General features: G+C 40.7%; 1 protein-coding gene across 1 annotated transcript in view; it reads right to left on the minus strand.

Moving 5' to 3' along the window:
* EFHB (EF-hand domain family member B) overlaps positions 1-17,918 on the minus strand; it is a 40,473-nt gene that overhangs the window by 8,271 nt on the left and 14,284 nt on the right. Inside the window, exons 7-10 of the mRNA XM_060100169.1 lie at positions 11,540-11,623; positions 10,881-10,948; positions 6,796-6,950; positions 952-1,159 (exon numbers count right to left, since the gene is read on the minus strand). Of these exons, the coding sequence (XP_059956152.1) occupies positions 952-1,159; positions 6,796-6,950; positions 10,881-10,948; positions 11,540-11,623 (515 nt within the window). The remainder of the gene's footprint in view (positions 1-951; positions 1,160-6,795; positions 6,951-10,880; positions 10,949-11,539; positions 11,624-17,918) is intronic.

A 17,918-nucleotide genomic window follows, 5' to 3' on the forward strand; every position in this document is an offset into this window, starting at 1 on the left:
GCCCAGCCACTCCGCGGCATGTGGGATCTTCCCAGACCGGGGCACGAACCCGTGTCCCCTGCATCGGCAGGCGGACTCTCAACCACTGCGCCACCAGGGAAGCCCAACATGAAGATATTTGAATAAAAGTAAAGACTATGTTTTTCCTTTTCTTAAAAAATTTAACAGATCAGGGCCTCCCTGGTGGCGCAGTGGTTGAGAGTCCGCCTGCCGATGCAGGGGACACGGGTTCGTGCCCCGATCCCGGAGGATCCCACATGCCGCGGAGCGGCTGGGCCCGCGAGCCATGGCCGCGGGGCCTGTGTGTCCGGAGCCTGTGCTCCGCAACGGGAGAGGCCACAGCAGTGAGAGGCCCGCGTACAGCAAAAAAAAAAAAAAAAAAAAAAAAAAAAAAAAAAAAAAAAAAAAATTTAACAGATCAAATTCTATTTTACAATTGACTTTTCCTGGGGGAGAGGAGCTAATTTCTCTAAGAAAATGGTTTTCAAACAGCTTTCTGAGGATCTCTCTTTCATATTTTGGGCTTCTGTGTAAATTGTTTTCCTTGTAATTGTTTTCTTTTGAATGAGTAATACATGGTTCCAAACTTAAAAGATACAAAAACATAGATTGAAAAGTGAGTCTTGCTGCCACTTTGACATTCAGCAACAAGTGTCCCCTCCCCGGAAATAATAAATGTTATCAAATCCTTTCCTAACCTTCTACAGATATCCTATGCATAAAAAAGAAAACATATAAATAAATTTAAATATATAATTTAAATATATTAAATTATTTAAATATTTAAAAATTTAATATTTAATTATATAATATTAAAGTATTTAAAGCAAATATTAAAGTATTTAAAGCATTTAAATATATAATATTAAAGTTGACAAGAGTCAAACTCCTAAGAAAAAGAAAATACTAAAGTCCATTTAAGAATTCAGCAAGCCTTCAGAAATTAAATACCTTTAATAATGACCCTCTCTTCATACTCTTTAAGGGGGATTTTATCTTTCCAGTTAAGAAAATTTGCAAATTCAAGGTAGTTAATCAGCCCGTCGTTATCCACATCACAGTATTCAAATAGCTGGTCCAGGAGCTTCTCATCTATGTGCACACTGGCCTGGTCACACACTTCCCGAAGCTCAGCTTTATCTATGGCCCCATCTCCCTTCTGTTGGACACGAAGCAAAAAAAGGTGACGTGAGCATTGTCTTCATGAGCAGAGTGGGCAACATCTGTTATTTCCTTTAAGAAAAAAGAAAGCGCTCTATCACATAAATTCAAAGAATCGGTCCCATTTTTCACATAAGGAGAGTCAGATATTAAGCGAGATTGGTCCCCATCGTGTCCATCTGATATGTGCCCGGTAATTTCAACCCTGGTTGGAGTGGAGTGTGGCTCACAGCCTTTGTTCATTTTAATATCTTTCTCATTAAATCATGTTGTTTACACTCGAGTTGAGCAGGCCTAAGCATGATTCATGCTTGACATTTCATTTGACCAATGTTGTGTACTTATGACAGCTTTCTGCAATTTTCAGTGCTTTCAAAGTTGGTGTTCCAACTAGGCAGTCAGGGACTTCCCTGGTGGTCCAGTGGTTAGGACTCCACACTTTCACTCACGAGGGCCTGGGTTCAATCCCTGGTCAGGGAACTAAGATCCCACATGCCGCGCGGTGTGGGAAAAAATTAAAAAGTCAACTGGGCAGTGATTGTCCTACACTCCATTGCCTGGTAAAAAGAAGAAATTAGGGAAGTGGCTGCAGGCCAAGCACAGAGAGTGGATTCAAAGGCAGCTGCCCCTGGATATTAACACTCCCATGGACAACAGGATTCACTCAGATTCATCTTGGAAGCGGGTGGAGGGGAAGTTTCCACCCCTTTCAGACAACAGTTAAAGACAGAAACACCTATGCTGAGCGTGAAAGGAGGGAAATTTAGAAAGGCCCTGGGCAGAACCCAGCTGATTCACTTGCAGGGTGAGGGGCTGGAGCACATATAATGCTTGTTAAGGAAGAATGGCCAGAGCTGGGCGTCTTACCACTCAGCCCTACTGCAGCCCTTCAAGCCAAACTTAGATCCATCCGAGATGACAGGGAAAGGTCCCAGTGTTTTCAAAGTGGGTGCCAGCTGCTATAAGGGAGCTCTGGCCCTCTCAGAGAGATTTCCCCGAGATAGTTAAACTCCCAAGGGAAAACATAAATGACTCACTAACAATCAGCTCCCAGGCCCAGGGTTGGATTCACAATGCTGGTGAAGGCAATCCCCTTGAGAACAAGAAACTGACCCAGTGAATTCTAGATACATTCCTGCAGCCAGACCCATATGCCTGGAGAATGTTCCTAACCCTCATGTTGAAACAGAATGAGAATTTAAAACATATTCTATGGACAGGGAGCTGCAATGCCCTGGATTAAAGTAGACTGCTTTATGAAAGTCTCTGCTGCCAGCCCAAGTCAACCAAAACTACGAGCCCCACAGACCTAACTGAAAAGCAAAGGAGGGGGGGCTGTTGAATCGAGGGTCCCCGGATCTGAAAAAGATGGTGGCGATAATGAAAGAAAGCGCTTCTTATTCACTGGGTACAGAGCCACTCCTGCCTCTGCAGCCTTGACGTTTCCCTCCCCCCATACCCCAACCTCAGCTGTTCTAAGGAGGACTAGGTATGGGACAAGATCTCTTTGTCCCCAAGGGGGATCACAGGCCACAAGTATCTGTCCCAATATGTTGTGGAACTTCAGGGGGGTGGAGACTGAAATTAGTACGGCTTCATTGGCTATGGGTGCCAAAGTCGTTACCCTATTGAGTGTGCAGCAGGAAGAGATGTCAGGAATCAGCTGGTGGCCTTTGGGCAGGGTTTGTTCAAAGTGGAGAAGGCAAGTTAACAATATATTATTTCTGTGGCTTCCACTGCTGGATGTGTCAATTGGTACTGATGCTTTCCATACCTATCTTATGAATGTTCAGGCACTTATGATCAAGAGAAGCCACATGGAGAGAATGCTAGTACCTTTGGGGCCCCTCAACCTTCATGATCCCTTTGAGCTGCAAGTCTCTATGAATAATGATTTCACCACGTAGAGCCGCTGGGCCTGGTTCACTAACCTGAAACCCAATGGTCTTCACTGGTCTGCTGTTGCTTTCAACCTCAGTAAGAGCTAAGGACCAAAAAAGGGCATAGTCACTCTACTCAGTGGGCAGAACTCAAGGTTATTCTCACAGCTCCGGCCAATACTGCCATTGATGAATCTGTTATATTTTTACTGACTCTTGGACTGTTGCCAATGGCCTGCCTGCTTGGTTGTCACTTGGAAAACTACAGACTGGGGACTTCCCTGGTAGTCCAGTGGTTAGGACTCCATGCTTCCAATGCAGGGGGCATGGGTTCGATCCCTGGTTGGGGAACGAAGACCCCACATGTCGCCCAGCATGGCCAAAAATATAGAAAATTAAAAATTTAAAAAAAGAACACTACAGATTGGAAAATTAAAGACACCTCTTTTTGAGACATAAAACTATGGATCAACAGAGGAATGGATAAAGAAGATGTGGCACATGTATACAATGGAATAAAAACGAACAAAATAACGCCATTTGCAGCAACATGGATGGACCTAGAGATTGTCATACTGAGTGACATAAATCAGACACAGAAAGACAAATATCATATGATATCACTTATATGTGGATCTAAAAAGGAAGGGGGTACAAATGAACTTATTTACAAAACAGAAATAGCATCACGAATGTAGAAAACAAACTTATGGTTACAGGGAATGGGGGGGAAGGATAAATTGGGAGATTGGATTGACATATACACACTACTATATATAAAACAGATAACTAATAAGAACCTGCTGTATAGCACAGGGAACTCTACTCAATACTCTGTAATGACCTACATGGGGAAAGAATCTAAAACAGGAAGTGTGGATATATGTATATGTATAACTGACTCACTTTGCTGTACACCTGAAACTAACATATTATAAATCAACTGTACTCCAATTAAAAAAAAAAAGCGAGAGAAAAGAAAACTATGGAAACAAATCACGGCTGCTGAGTGAACCATCCAGGTAATTCATATAGATGCCCAGGATAAGTGTCCATCCTCTGATGTGGCTGAGAGGAATCAAGCTTTGGATTGAGCCTGCACCACCCAGGTTACACCATCGCTGCCTGGATCCATCCTTGTAGCAGACACGACAATACACACATCATTAGACCAAGTGCCAAAAAAGCAGTCGACGTTTCTGAGGCAGAGGCTACCACCACATGCCTAACTTGTGACTCCTGCCACAAGCTGACCCATTTGTCTCATGGTGAAGGAGGACACGTCACACACAAGGCATTGCCCCATGCTCCTGGCATACTGACTACATGAACCTTTGTCCCCACTCAGAGCTATTGATGGTGCATCTCTCTGTTGACACATTTTCAAGTTATAGAATTGCTATTTCAGTCCAATGAGCCAGCTCCAGACACAAAAGTGTGGCCCGTGCAATTCATCTGAGTCACGTGCTTCGCTTTCTGGACCACTTTCGGTCTGACAGTGGCGTGACTTATAGCACAAAGGCTACTCAACAATGAGCTATTAGTCAAAGTATTCAATGAACCTTTTCTGTCCCCAACCATCCACAGCAGTCTGGTATTACTGAGCTTTGGAACAGCCTTGCTCACACGTCTTAGTAAACCAGTTTTGTCAATGAATGCAACTGTCCCCCAAACGGAATCATCCCATCTCAGCTACTTCCTGGATAATAAGCAGAATAAAAGGAGTTGGAATTATATATACCTATTTTGAAAATCTGAGACTCTGTTGTGACCATTCTTGGACATGATGAGTCTTTATTTCCTCCCCCCCCCCTTAGATTTTAAGTTCCCTGAGTTAAAAGCCTTCACATTATCTGGGATAATGTTTGATGTGCTGTGAGTGTTCAACAAATAACAGAATTAATCCTCTAACCCAAGAAGAGTCATTTAGGAAATCACAGTTTATTTGTTCTGTTTTGTTTTGCTTTTCAATTAAATTAAATCTGGGCATTCAACAGTATAAGATTCAAATCATCAAAAACAATCCTACAGCTGTACTAGGAAGACCCACATCTTATTACCCACTCAGAAAAGAAAAGCTCCTCAAGGACACTGAGCACTACATTGTACATATTAAAAGTTAACTATTTAGGGGCTTCCCTGATGGCGCAGTGGTTGGGAGTCCGCCTGCTGATGCAGGGAACACGGTTTCGTGCCCCGGTCCGGGAACATCCCACATGCCATGGAGCGGCTGGGCCCGTGAGCCATGGCCACTGAGACTGCGCGTCCAGAACCTGTGCTCCTCAATGGGAGAGGCCACAACAGTGAGAGGCCCGCATACCGCAAAAAAAGAAAAAAAGAAGAAGTACAATGAGAGCCAAAAACAGTGAGGAAATAAGGGCAAAGAGAAAATAAAGTTGGACTAAAATAAGATAAAACCTGAAATAAAAAGAGTGCACAAAATGTATGCTATAAGATCACGTTCACAAACCAGATGTGTTTCTCTGTATTGGCTCTAAGCTTCCTGGCAGCCAAGTCAAAATGGTGTGCACTATTGGTCCAAAGTCATGCTGTACATGAAGTAAAAACAAACCAGATACTTAGACAAAGCACAGTTATGTGCTTTAGAAAGACTGGGTTTCCTTATAAAGGGGATGCATGTGACAGAAATAAATAACAGCCGCGTGGGCGTACTAATAAAAAATGGGCCACGTTTCACAAACTGTTTGTGTAGTAGCGTTCCTTAGTGAAAGCTTAAGGCACTGTGCAGCTTGGTAAATCCTGTAATGGCCTAAAATGATGTCAGGTAATTATGCAGCCCCGGGTTGATCTGACTTGATCAAAGAATAAAATTTAGAGTAGCTTGAAAATTGAGTGATCTTGCTCTCAAAACTGAAACCACACCTGGTCCCCAGGGGAGAGCGTTCTAAGCTTGACTTGGACCAGACTGACAGTACTGTGTGTACACATTCAGAGTGAGGCAGAGACTGTCCCAGGCTCCCAGCACACTCCAGTTCAATGATCTGCAACAGTGGTTCTCAAACCTCAGCCTGCATCAGAATCACTGAAAAGCTTGTTAAAACATAATTGCTAGACCCCAACCCCAAGTTCCTAATTCAGGAGGTCTGGGGTGGGCCTTAGGATGTGCATATCTAGCATGTTCCCAAGTGATACTGATGATGGTAAAAGAACCACATTTTTTTTTTTTTTTTTGCGCTATGAGGGCCTCTCACTGTTGTGGCCTCTCCCATTGTGGAGCACAGGCTCCGGACGCGCAGGCTCAGCGGCCATGGCTCACGCACCTAGCCGCTCCGTGGCATGTGGGATCCTCCCGGACCGGGGCACGAACCCGCATCCCCTGCATCGGCAGGCGGACTCTCAACCATTGCACCACCAGGGAAGCCCAAGAACCACATTTTGACAACACAGATCTACTCCAGCAAACATTTTCTGTCAAGGGCCAAAAAGTAGATATCATAGGTTTTGCAAGCCATTCAGTCTCTGATGTACTACTCTGCATGTGTAGCTGCAAAAGCAGCCGGAGACAATACTTAAAACAAATATGCATGCATATGATCCAGCAATCCCACTCCTGAGCATATATCCAAAGAAAACTCTAATTCAAAGAGATACATGCACCCAATTTTTTAAAACATAGGCATGTAAAACTATTTACAAAAACAGGTGGTGGACTGCACTTGATCCTGATCTACACCAGCCTCCTGGGACCTGTAAGCCCATGCGTAGACCAAAAAAGCTTCACTTTACTACTGGCCTTGTCATAGTGTCTGAAGGCTGCCAGCAAAGTGTCAAAGTTTTGGTAGTTAACTTTCTTTAAGTGATGTCGCACTGCTGCAACCAGGGCTCTCTGTCTGTCCTTGCCTCGGAGATATTCTCCCGGAAGTCTTCTGTGGATGAGATCACCAGCTCCTATTGAAGAGAGGGGGAAAAAAAGTCTTTTTATCTGAATTTAAAGTCTGTCACAATTATTCCCATACTAAAAAAGAGAGAGATCTAGCAACTTCTGTGAATGAAAAACCTAACTCCAATACTATTATGCAGCATGACAGAAAATCCTTTTGTATAAAAAAAAGTACAAAGTAATTGATAAAAATGAATACTTCTGCTTTATGCGACTTCTTTGCTCAATGAAAAAAATCTGAAAAAATGAATTTTATGGGGGAATCATGAGCCCACTCAGCTGTCAAATCCTTTCCTAAGACAGCAAAGTCCTTGCCTGACACCCTCTTAGCAGACATTTGTCTACAAGGCTGAGGATCTGAAAGCTGGGGCTGATTCCACGTGGGGTCACTCTGTGTGCCTCAGGGTTGACTAAACATCTGGGAAACCTTGTAAAAACTGGACACAAGTTCCCTACTCCTTCCTAATGTGAGTTTCCAGTCTGCCTTCAGTCTGCATACCAAGTCCCCATTTCTGTCCTGCTTCCCCTACACTATTACCAGCACAGGAGACCTCCGTTCACAGTCCATTAAGTGACTCCTGACCCACAGCCCCGAGTAATAACCCCTCCAATCCACCTGCTGCCACCACCAGACCCGGCCCTTGCTTTCACTTTTCTTTCATGACTTAAAGGAACTTTCCTGAATTATGACACAAAGAAAGTACAAATACACTACCTCTAAACCCCATTCCTTGGATGTTAATGGTGACACAGATCAGACCAGAGTTGACCATGTTGCTTCAGATGTGACAGCTTGGTGGATGTCACCAGAAGAAACCTTCTGCCTCTGTTCTTTTTCCCCTGGCCTATACCCCTCCCTTCCTGCTTTCTTGCGACAGGGTCATGCCGGCAGTTGGCTGTGATATCCTGGGTAGGTTAATTTAAATTGCAACATTGATGGATGCAACTACAGAGGATCATACTAAGTGAAGTAAGTCAGAAGGAGAAAGACAAATCCCATATGATATCACTTATATGTGGAATCTAAAATATGACACAAATGAACCTATCTATGAAACAGAAACAGACTCACAAACATAGAGAACAGACTGGTGGTTGCCAAGGGGGGAAGGGGTTGGGGGAGGGAAGGAGTGGGAGTTTGGGGTGAGCAGATGCAAACTATTATATACAGAATGGATAAACAACAAAGTCCTACTGTATAGCACAGGGCAGTATATTCAACAGTCTATGATAAACCATAAAGGAGAAGAATTTTTTTAAATGTGTATGTATATGTATGTATAACTTTGCTGTACCACAGAAATTAACACAACATTGCAAATCAACTATACTTCAATTTTTAAAAATTGAAAAAAAATAAATTGCAACATTGGGGGCAGTTCAAGGCAACTAATATTCACATCTACTTTGTACAAGGCTCTATATTATTAGGCTCTGTCAAGGGTCTTTTTTAATAGGTACTCATAGCACCTCTAAGTTTATTATAAAATCAGGAGTTAATCCTGCATATTCTGATAAAAGCCTTCTTTCTAAGGGTAGACCCTAAGTATGGTGAAAAGCCCACAACCAGTGCTGGTTCCATGAACTGGCCAAGTGCCTCAGAACAAGATCATCTAAACTGGGGTCAGCTATTATCAGACCATCCTAATGTAGGCAAAACCCAAGTAAGGACCTGCGAGAGGAAATCAAAGTGGTTAGGGGTTATTTTTGACAAATAAGTGTGGCTTCCTTTCCTCTTCCACATTTCTTCCCCTGATGTCAACCCTCTGGGGGGCTGCTCTGTATAAGGACCTCCCCCCACCCCGGCTCTTCCACAAGATGGCTCTTGGTTGAGTTGTTTTTTTTTTTTTATCTTGAGAGGCCTTCACTCTCCATTAACATCCAAAAATAACCATTTGAATGGTTGTATCTCCAACTCTACCTGGTTTTCCCGCTACAACCCTAGCAGGTATGACTGCCTAGTGGATGAGAGGTATGCTGATACCCTCTTCTGGCCTGGCCCTGAGAGAATATTTATGAAGCTCATGTCAAATCACTGACAACTACTCAAAAGCCACCTCTAAAGAGCTGAAATCAGGAGTACAAGCTGTGGCCCTAAGAGAGAGAACCATGATGTTGCTACAACGCCAGGGACATCAGAAAAGCCACGCCTGCTCCTCAGTTGCACCCTGCCTGCAACCAATTCCCATGATGCACTACTGCCCATGATTCTCCTCTACATCGCCTCTGCCCTGGTGCATTCTGGGAGCCGGATTCTCCTCCACATCGCCTCTGCCCTGGTGCATTCTGGGAGCTGGACACAGCCCTTGCACTCTTCCTGGAAGCATCGTAACATAACCAACAACCCCAGGCCTGAGGGATGAGGCATTCTTTGTGCAGTTGCCTTTCTTTCCCTAAGTAAGGGTAAGGGAGCAATCCAGGCCCAGTAAAGAAACTAATATGTTCTCGGAAGCAGGCAGACCCTGAAGCTTTCCACGGAATAGATGCTGCTAGTTAACCCCAATAGTAGTCACAAAAGGCCACTGGAGTTAATCTGTGTCCACCCATGAGCTCCACGAAAAGTCTAGAGAGAACTGACAGTCCCCTTACACAGTTACGCTGTACAGTGCCAAGGACAATACTGACACATTTTTTAAACTATTAATGTCAGTGTTCTTCCTTTTCATTTTATAGCTCTATCTTATCATTCAACTTTTAAGGGTAATGTAGCTCAACTATTAGGAAATTTGTCAATGTTACCTAATTGTCAACATGATAAACTATGTGTTAGATACATTGATTCATGCTATAGATACTGGCAAAAACAATGTACTGTGCGCTAGACCCCAAGAATCCAACAGACAGCAAGATGGGGCGCCAACCAGCATGAACCTGCCCTCAAGTAGGCAGCTGAGCATGATTATCTACTTGTCTTTCAGGCTCACTGATGGGCTTCCTAAATCATCCCTTACCCACTTCTAGAGGTATGAAGAGCCTCTAAGATGGGCAGGCATCCATTAAACATGTAACAGTTGATCTAAAAACAGAACCAAAATATAATCTCCTAATGTGGTGATTCATGGTGCTCTGAAACACCGTGTTGCAGAAGCTCAGTAAATATTTATTTTATTTGTCAGTTAGTGGGCTTTAACACATTTTAGTAGCAGTTCTTAAAGTTTAGTGTACCTGAGAATATATGAGCATGAGTCCCAAGAACCTGCATATTTAATAAATTCTCTGGGTGATTTTAATGCAGATAGACTGCAGACTGTATATTGAAAACCAGTAAAATACAGCCCAATCCTGATAAGCTTGGGCATAGTTTTCCCTTTGGAAGTCTGCTGTTTAGATCCCTTAGCACTAAAGACAAAGTCCTGGGAATTTTCTTCTGCCACTTTATAGGTTGATTAATTGATTGGCTGGTGGGAAGAGTGGTTCTTAAGTATGTGGTTGTAGAGTACAGTGCTTTCTGGAACTTGAATGTCCCTACAGTTCATCTGGGAATGTTGTTAAAATGCAGTTTCTGATTCAGTAGGTCTGGGGTGGAGCCTGAGATTCTGCATTTCTAAGAACCTTGCAGGGGCCACCAATACTGCCATTTGCAACCACATTTTGAGTAACAAGGGCCTAGTACAATATTGGAATTCATTAAAAAGCTGCCTCACTTCACTTTGGCTTGTTTAATACAGGCCTTATTTATTTTATAAATAAAATTCTGAGCCTTAAATACACTTAAGGAATTCATTACAAGGGCTTTAAACTGTTCTTATTTCAAATATAATATGAAAATTTTGTTTCTTTCTTGTGCTACAAATTGTTTTCTTTAGTGTTAATGTAATATTTTAAGCCATTAAAATTAGAAGCTTTGAGAGAAGGAGATGGTGAACTTAACTGCATGATTTGGGGGGTGGGGGGGGATTTTGTTGTTTGTTTTTTAAGAAGAAAGTTTGTATATTTACCATACTCCTCAGGACGGAGACAAGCCCCAAATGTGTGGTCTGGGGGAACATTCATTGTTTCTGCAATGCTATCAAAGAAAACAAATACTTTAGTGAAAATTCCCACCACATGGCATCCCTGGAATTTAAAATATGTTTGCCATATGTTTTTAATCGCCTATATTTTCTCCTATAACCAAACTATGAGAATCAAACAGAAGTTCTCCAACATATCTTTTTCCTAATCTCCCACTCGCATTAGCAATGGCTGAATGCTTTCACTGGCTTCCAGTGAAAAAGTCCAGACTGAAAAAGACAAAAACAGAACATACTCAAAGCAGAATTATGGAAGTACATACATATATATGGGGGGGGGGGGTGGACAGGGAAGAGAGAGGAAAATATAATGCAATAAGTTAAATTTCTGAGATCTCAGAAATAAAGCTTTACACAAAATTCTTCCACCCTGTTCTCCAAATGCCCTGTCCATTTTGGAGACTCAGTACTTTCCTGGAACCCCAAGCGCTATAGAGGCTAACAAGAGTTCCCTGATTAACACAAAAGGATGATTCTTATTTAATTGATAGAACCTAATAGAACACAAACCAAAATTTACCACAAGAGTAGTTTGTAAATTTGATCCAAAAACATTTTCAATTCTAAGTTAATCATGAACTTACGGATCTAAAATTCTTCCAAGTTTATGTTGAAATTTTTCTTTGAAATCATCAACTCTCTTGGATACAACCTTAGCTCCTCTTTTCCTATAAAATTAGAAAATTGTCAGGTATCTGTATTACCTAAAGTATTCTTGGCTACCAAATATACATATGGTGAGGAATACCATAGTATCATTTGGGACATCACAAAATAAATCCAGTTTCAAGAGAAATTATATGCTAAAAAGAAAGCTTTATGTGTTCATTCTTCTATCATGTATATTCTATTATAAAGATAAGTTTATAATAGAATATAAAATTTTGATTAAAGAATAAGACAAGCAAACAAAATTTTTTTCAGTAAACAAAAATAGTTAATATCATTCTTATAAGTGTAACTCCTAAAACTGCCAACGGAAAAGTAAGCATCAAAGAAATAAATAACCAAAGGATATAAACAAATAACTCAAATCTAGTAAGCAAATATATGGAGAAGTTATAATACTCTCCAGTAATAAAAGAAATATAAGATAAAAGAACAACAAAGTACCACTTTTAAACAGTACATAAGTAAATATATATATATACACACACACATATAGAGAGAGAGAGAGAGACAAGAGACAGAGAAAGAGAATATCTAACATTGGCAAAAAGTATGGTAAAACACTTATAGATTGCGAGTGCAAATTGCTATAATCCTTTTGGAAATAATTTGGTAACATGATTCAAAAAGCATAAAAATGTTCATCCTCTTTTATCCACATCTGAAAACCAATCATAAGGAGATAATCTACATAATTAAGTGTGAAAAGAAGTTACATTTATAAAAATGCTTATAGCCTCACTGTCTACGATGGGGAAAAAAAAAAGAATCTAAATGTTCAGTCCTAGAGGGTGATTAGTTATGTTGTATTAACAAGAACACACTCTGTGTGCATTCAAAATGTTGGTTATTTAGAATACACAGCAATATAAAATTATTTTATGTTAAGTGAAAAACCAAAATATAAAATGTTATTGCACTCTGATTAAAGCTATGCAAAAATCAACACAGGAAGCCACACTAGAAAGAAATAGATTAAAAAGATAATAAAGGTTGAATTAAGGTGACAGGATTATGGGTGATTTTATTTTGCCAATTTTCTGTAATATAATTTCATTACTTCTATCACTGTGATTAAATGACTAAGGATTTCTTTTGAGAACTGCAAAATTACAACACCACTATTTAATAACATTAAAATTAATAAATTCTCTATTGTTTTGCTAAGACTAAAAACAATGAATGTTAAACTCTTAGATTCCATTTGCTTTTAAAACTATTTCCTGTACTGGAGAAATATGGAGTTGAATAAATTTCTGGAGAAGAGTGACACTCTGTGGAGAAACAAAGGATGAAATATAAAGTAATTCATCTTTTATTTCTTCATTTACTTCCCATTAGTTCAAAAAGGGAGAAAAAGAACAATATGGGTAAAGTCAGAATAAATCAGAGGCAGTATAAGGGCTGTAATTTGAACAAAGTTGACAATCTAAAACCAGCTCCAAGGACTTCCCTAGTGGCACAGTGGTTAAGAATCCACCTGCCAATACAGGGGACACAGGTTCGAGCCCTGGTCCAGGAAGATTCCCACATGCCGCAGAGCAACTAAGCCCACATGCCCCAACTACTGAGCCTGTGCTCTAGAGCTCAGAGAGCCACAACTACGGAGCCCGGAAGCCCACGCACCTAGAGCCCGAGCTCCGCAACAAAGAGAAGCCACTTCAATGAGAAGCCCGCCCACCGCAACAAAGAGTAGCCCATGCTGGCCTCAGCTAGAGAAAGCCCACATACAGCAACGAAGACCCAACGCGGCCAAAAATAAAAAAATAAAATTTATTTTTTTAAATAAATAAATAAATAAAACCAGCTCCAAGGGGCATGATTAGGAACATGCCTGGATGGTAAGGGTAAGGATTCTAAGTCATGGAGCCTACGCTTCTCATCCTAAAAGTGCCTGGGTTATGTTTCTGGGAGAATTGGGAAGTATTTCTGAGCAGCCAAGTATGTCAGAGTATCAATAACTGTAACATCATTACACACCTCACAGTATTCACTAACCAACTCAGAGTAAAGTCTCTGTGTGCCAATCAATTTTTTCTTTCAGACACATACACACACACACACACGCACACACACCCCATTTCAACATTCTAACTGATTCTTCAGACCAAAGGTCATAAACAGAATATAGATAGAGGTAGTTTTATGGAGGAAATATATTCCTTAAAAGTATATATCCCTAATAACTCTCAAAAGTTAAAAGTAAACCAAATTTATGTTAAAATAGTGCATATCAAAGTGAGATGTAAACAAAACAGAAAGAGACTCACAGACATAGAAGACAAACTTAATGGTTACCAAAGGGGAAGGTGGGGGAGGGACAAATTAGGAGTTTGGGATTAACAGATACACACTACTATATATAAAATAGATAGCCAATATATATAACAGGGAATATAGTTCCCTGTGCTATACAGCAGGCCCTGTGCTATACAGTAGTCCCTGTATAGCACAGGGAACTATACTGCATATCTTATAATAACTTAGAATGGAAAAGAATCCGAAAAAGATTAAATTTATATATATATGAATAAATAAATCACTTTGTTGTACACCTGAAACTAACACAACATTGTAAATCAACTATTCTTCCATTAAAAAATAAAGACAGGGCTTCCCTGGTGGTGCAGTGGTTGGGAGTCCGCCTGCCGATGCAGGGGACACGGGTTCGTGCCCTGGTCCAGGAAGATCCCACATGCCGCGGAGCGGCTGGGCCCGTGAGCCATGGCCTCTGAGCCTGCGCGTCCAGAGCCTGTGCTCCGCAACGGGAGAGGCCACAACAATGAGAAGCCCGCGTACCTCAAAAAAAATTTTTTTAATTAAAAAAAAAATAGGGGCTTCCCTGGTGGCGCAGTGGTTGAGAGTCCGCCTGCCGATGCAGGGGACACGGGTTCGTGCCCCAGTCTGGGAAGATCCCACATGCCGCGGAGCGGCTGGGCCCGTGAGCCATGGCCGCTGAGCCTGAGCGTCCGGAGCCCGTGCTCCGCATAGGGAGAGGCCACAACAGTGAGAGGCCCGCGTAACACCACACACAAAAAAAATAAAAATAAAAAAAATAAAGACAAAAAAAGAAGAAAATAGGAACAAAAAAAAGAGATGTAAACAAATACACTTCACTCCAAGTTTATAATAGAAATCACACTGAAGAATGAAGTAGTGAGTCCTATTTGAAATACAACAAATCAAGGGAATAAAGAATCTATCATTTCAGCAATAATTTTCCAACTAAATTTTGAAATACAGAAAGAATGATCAAATTAAACAGTGTTCCATAAATGATGTTTCCTTGTGGGTAGAGACAAGTTGGAGGGAAATGCATCCTGCATATGGCCTGCTTTTATAAATTCAGTGTGTTTTTCTATGACTATCCCAAATCATTGATAAATATGTGCTTGTTAATGACCCAAAAGCTCTGCTCTTAGGACCTTCTTAAGGACCACCTTGTGAATATGTTGATTTCATATCTTTAAGAAATGGATAGTAGGTTTAATATTTCTAAGCTTTCAGAAGTGGATAAACCATATTTGTCTCCTTTTAAGTATCAATTTCTATGTTATATTTAATTATAAATATCTGGTGAAATACTTAAATCATTTCTTCACGTTTTCCTTTATGTATGTTTTAACAACTTTAATAGCGATAAATTAATGAATATTTGTCTTATAAGCTCTTCTTCTATACCCTAAAGAAAAACTATCTCATACGGGTTTAGTATAATATTGAAAGAATTTCTTCTGTGTTTGTGTTTTAACATTATTGTTTTCAATAATTCAAGTATCAGAAACTCATATAATAAGGGAGTGGGAGAAGAATGGAAATCAAAATTTCAGGCCTGTGATCACAGAATCCAGTGTCTATACCCCTGGTGTAGTGGTTAAAGGGAGCCCCTGGAGACACACTGCCAGGGTTTCATCCCTACCCCTAGTATTTCTCAGCTGCATGATCTTGGGCAAATGATTTCACTTCTCTGTACTTCAGTTTCTTCGTCTGGTAAAATGGAAAGGCTAAAAATTATAGTACACCTGAAGTATAGTTGAATTACAGTGTTGTTAGTTTGCTGTATAGCAAAGTGACTCAGTTATGCATATATATACATTCTTTCTCATATTCTTTTCCACGATGGTTTATCACAGGATGTTGAATATAGTTCCCTGTGCTGTACAGTAGGACCTTGTTGTTTATCCATTCTGTATATACCAGTTTGCATCTGCTAATCCTAAACTCCCAATCCTACCCTCTCCCACCCTCTTGCTCCCTTGGCAACCACCAGTCTATTCTCTGTGTCCCTGATTTTGTTTCTGTTTCATAGATAGGTTCAGTGAATAAACTTTTCCATACGCCCCTGAAAAAAAATTATAGTACACCTACCTCACAGAGGTGTTGGTAGGATTAAATTAACCATACATAAAGTACTAAGCATTTGGTCTCTATAACTGAGAGCTGTTATTTCAGCAACCAGACAGGCAAATGAGCGAGGCAGTTGGGTGCCTGTGGGAATGTGCAAACTCTGTGTGCACCCCGGGGGCCTATGGAAACTTGGAGGGCCAGTGTATCCTTTAAAGAGGGCAGAGGGTGTAAAAAATGGTACAAATGAACTTATTTACAAAACAGAAATGATGTCACAGATGTAGAAAACAAACTTATGGTTACCAAGGGGGAATGGGGGGGAGGAATAAATTGGAAGATTGGGATTGACTTATACACACTACTGTATATAAAATAGATAAACAACAAGGACCTACTGTGGAGCACAGGGAACTCTACTCAATACACTGTAATGACCTATATGGGAAAAGAATCTAAAAAAGAGTGGATAGATGTACATGTATGACTGGTTCACTTTGCTGTACAGCAGAAAGTAATGCAACATTGTATTTGTTTTGTTTTGTGTTTTTTTTGTTTTTGTTTTTGGCCGCACTGTGCATCATGTGGGATCTCAGTTCCCTGACCAGGGATCCAACCCGCAGCCCCTGCAGTGGAAGCTCGGAGTGGACAGCCAGGGAAGTCCCAACACATTGTAAATCAACTATACTCCAATAAAAATTAATTTTTAAAAAGTTATAAACTAAAAAAATAAAGAGGACAGAGAGCAAAGCAAATCCACTCCCACCATTGATGTATAGAAATGTAAGCCCAGTATATTCGTTTCCTGTGGGTGCTAGACAAATTACCATGAACCTGTGGCTTAAAACAATAGAAATGTATTCTCTCACAGTTCTAGAGACCAGAAGTCTGAGATCAAGGTGACAGCAAGGCTGCATTCCCTCCAAAGGCTCTAGGGGATAATCTGTTCATTGCTTCTTCCAACATTTGGAGGCTGTTGGCATTTTTTTTTTTTTGGCCTTCCTTAGCTTGCTGTCACATCATTCCAGCCTCCTCCATCTTCACATCACCTTCTTCTCCTCTGAATGTCTTCTGCTTTTCTGTCTCAAACCTCCCTCTGCCTTTTCCTTATGAGGACACTTGTCATTGGATTTAGGGTCCACCCAGATCATCCAGAATGATCTCTTCATCTCAAGATCTTTAACTTAATTGCATTTACAAAGACCCTTTTCCCATATAATATAAACTTCATAGGTTTTGGGAATTAGAACATGGACATTTTGGGGGGCCACCATTCAACCCAGTACCTCAGTATTTTCAATCTTCTGATTTTTTAAACATAGTAGAAAATATAGGTTTTTATTTTGTTTGTTGGCTTAGATATAAAATATAAGACAGGGAATGAAAAACTAAGGAACCTTATTTTAATTTCTTAGGAAAGTAGTCAAAATGTAGAATGCAGGTGTAAAAAGGTCACAGTTTGTGAGAGTTAAGTCAGATGCTCAGGTGCTCAAATAACTATTAAACAAAGCTGAATGATAAATGACAGGTCAATTATATGTGACATGATTGTCTTTGTAGAGACTTGAAAGCCCACTATCTTTAAGAAACATAGTAGGGTTGATCCCATAGATTAAAAACATTCATGTATGTCTTCCAATCTGCTGAAAAGACATGAAGTTACTTTAGAATCACAAACACACACACAGGGAATTCCATGGCAGTCCAGTGGTTAGGAGTCTGCACGTCCATTGCAGGGGGCCTAGGTTCTATACCTGCTGGGAGAACTAAGATCCTGCAAGCCACGCGGTCAAAAACAAACAAACAAAAAATCAAACAGAAGAAAACCCAACAAAAACAACAAAAAGACAGTATCATGGTTATCTCTGGGGGAACTGGACAGTTTAGAAGACATATCACTGTGTATCTTTTTCTATTATTTTTATGTTTGAACCATGTCACTGCATTATC

This window comes from Mesoplodon densirostris, chromosome 5 (assembly GCF_025265405.1).
Source record: "Mesoplodon densirostris isolate mMesDen1 chromosome 5, mMesDen1 primary haplotype, whole genome shotgun sequence".
Taxonomy (NCBI): Eukaryota; Metazoa; Chordata; class Mammalia; order Artiodactyla; family Ziphiidae; genus Mesoplodon; species Mesoplodon densirostris.